Genomic DNA, 2,493 nt, shown 5'->3' with positions numbered 1-2,493 from the left:
CACATACAGTATTGGAAAAACACAACAAAAACCCAAAGTAAATTAGAATGCTATTTGGCCCTCAAACGAGAATACACAGTGGCAAATTACCTGACCACTGTTACTGATCCAAAACTGAGGAAGATGTTGATGTACAGACTCAGCAATAGAAACAGGCAGACACAGACAGAACTGGCTGCCTAGAAAAGAAAGACTGTGTTCACTCTGCTCTCAAGGGGAGGTGGAGACAGAGCTACATTTTGTGTTACAATGCGACAAGTATAAAGACATCAGAGAATCATTCTTCCCTACATTTAAAGAAAAATATAAAGCATTTGAATCCACCATTAATAACTCATCACTCCAATATGTTCTGGGAGAACAGTCTAAATGCACAGTTTTGGCAGCAAAATACGTGTGGAGTTGTCATCAACTGAGGGAATTTTGTTAATTTGTTAATTTATTTTCATTGTTACTGTATTGCTTGTTGTTCATTATTGTTGGGATGTTTGTTGACTTTTGTTTTGTTGTATGTACGCTTTGGCAATGTAAAACCAAAAAAGACTTTTGAAATTGAAATTGAGAGAGAGAGAGAGAGAGAGAGAGAGAGAGAGAGAGAGAGAGAGAGAGAGAGAATCATTTACACTGTGGGGTATTTCTGCTCTGTGAATAAGCACCACTGTGTGTATGTTTACAGCAGTAAATCAAGCGGGCGCAGCTGGTGCTCAGAGGGTTTGTCTGTTATAGAGTGGAGCGGTCATTATCAAGAGATAACTCACCGCTGAATTCAGCGATTGGCCAATCAGAATCAAGCATTCAACCAAGCCATCGTATGGTATCTCTGTACTCACATGTTTTAAGAAGTAGAGGTGAATATTCTGCTTCTTGATCCAAACTGTAGGAATGAAACACACACTAATATGACACATGTACACACACACACACACACACACACACACACACACACACACACACACACACACACACAGTAACACATGCAGTAGACACACATGTAGCTTGGGTGACAGCAGACTGCTGGCGCTTTGGCATGGGAGGTAAGATCTTAACTTCCGGGCCTGTTAAGAACTCTTCGCCGGCTGCCGGGCGTGGCTGCACTAATAACTTTGGGGCAGGCCCGTCTAGTTGCTGGCCAATACTGATGATCAGGGATCTCCATATATGGGCTTAATATTGATGACATCACGTGATGTCACCAGACATGACCATTATATGGGATAGATATGACTGACTGACGGGAAATGCACAATTTCATAGTTAACTGCAACAAATCCACATGTATATCCACTGGAAGTATACATCTTTTTACATTGTTCAAATTAACATTATTCCATAAAGTTTTACTGCAAGAGGGTTTGGTCAATCTAGAGAAGTGGCGCCTAATAAAAGAAAACAATTGAACGAAATGGGTTTAAGTTGTCTCTCACAAATCATTTACTCACTTTACTCAAAATCATCTACTCACTTAAGAGTAGCCAGTCCAACAGAGAGCAGCTTCTCTCCTCCTGAGGCCCCGGGTTGGTTGAAGCTCATGTCCAGCTCTTTCATGTGGGAGAGGTTGGAACGCAGAGCTGAGGCCAGGCAAGAAAAGCCTTCCTCTGAGACCAGACAGTGGGACAACCTGCAGAGAAACAAACATTTTTACTAATTGCTTCCGATATTCCCGTAGAGATTCACACAGAGAGAGCAATATTTACCTCAGTATCTCCAGTGTGCAGTTTGGGCTCTTCAGACCAACGGACAGTTGAATTACTCCATGATTCCTTAAGTTATTTGAACTTAGATCCAACTCTGTCAGACTAGAGGAGTTGGAACTGATATGTGAGGATAACTCCTTACAGCATTTCTCTGTGAGGTTAGTTTGTCTCAACCTGGGTTGGAAAAAAGGTTAGACAGACAGACATGTGGACAGGTTAAAAAGTAGGCATTTATCAGACGCGCTTAATCCAGAGTGACTTTCAGTAACAACACATCACATACTGTACATACAAATAGTCATCAGGAATCACAAGTAAGCTAAGAACCTAACATCCATCAAACGTATGTAGAATATCTTTACAATGAAACTATGAGTATACACTGACTATAGAGTGCTATGTCTACATGAAATGCTAATTAATTTACATAAATTGAGCTTTGCATACGCCTACATAAGGTCATCGAGGCTAGGGAAAGTGGTAGGGAAAGTGGCAAGAATAAGATAACATTACAATAGTATTTAATACTTGCTTTTATTCCAAGCCCAAAGAAGAAGATAAAAAGAAAAACATATCGACAACCAATGTTTTAAGTGAACAACTAGATAAAATGCCCCTCTGGGCACAGGTCTCCACCAGGCCAGGTCAGGTTGTGGCCTCCTGGTGGCGCTATAATAGGCCAATGTGAAAAGGGTGCAATTTTTTGGATGATTTTAGGCATTTTGTTCCAAATTTTTTTTTACAAAAATCCACCTGTTGGTGGCGCTATAACAGGCCAATGTGAAAAGGGTGGGATATA

At 40.7% G+C, this 2,493-nt stretch overlaps 1 protein-coding gene across 1 annotated transcript in view; it reads right to left on the bottom strand.

Annotated features, from left to right (window-relative positions):
• Positions 1-1,458: 1,458 nt before the first annotated feature.
• LOC308331372 (NLR family CARD domain-containing protein 3-like) overlaps positions 1,459-2,493 on the bottom strand; it is a gene marked incomplete at both ends in the record, with an annotated part of 8,888 nt that continues 7,853 nt past the window's right edge. The window contains one exon of the mRNA XM_080786791.1: positions 1,459-1,618. Coding sequence (XP_080642917.1) covers positions 1,459-1,618 — 160 coding nt within the window. The remainder of the gene's footprint in view (positions 1,619-2,493) is intronic.

This window comes from Protomyctophum bolini (assembly GCF_963924005.1).
Source record: "Protomyctophum bolini genome assembly, chromosome: 17".
NCBI classification, from domain to species: Eukaryota; Metazoa; Chordata; class Actinopteri; order Myctophiformes; family Myctophidae; genus Protomyctophum; species Protomyctophum bolini.
Note: the sequence above shows the minus strand (reverse complement) of the source record. Positions and strands in the feature narration are given on the sequence as shown.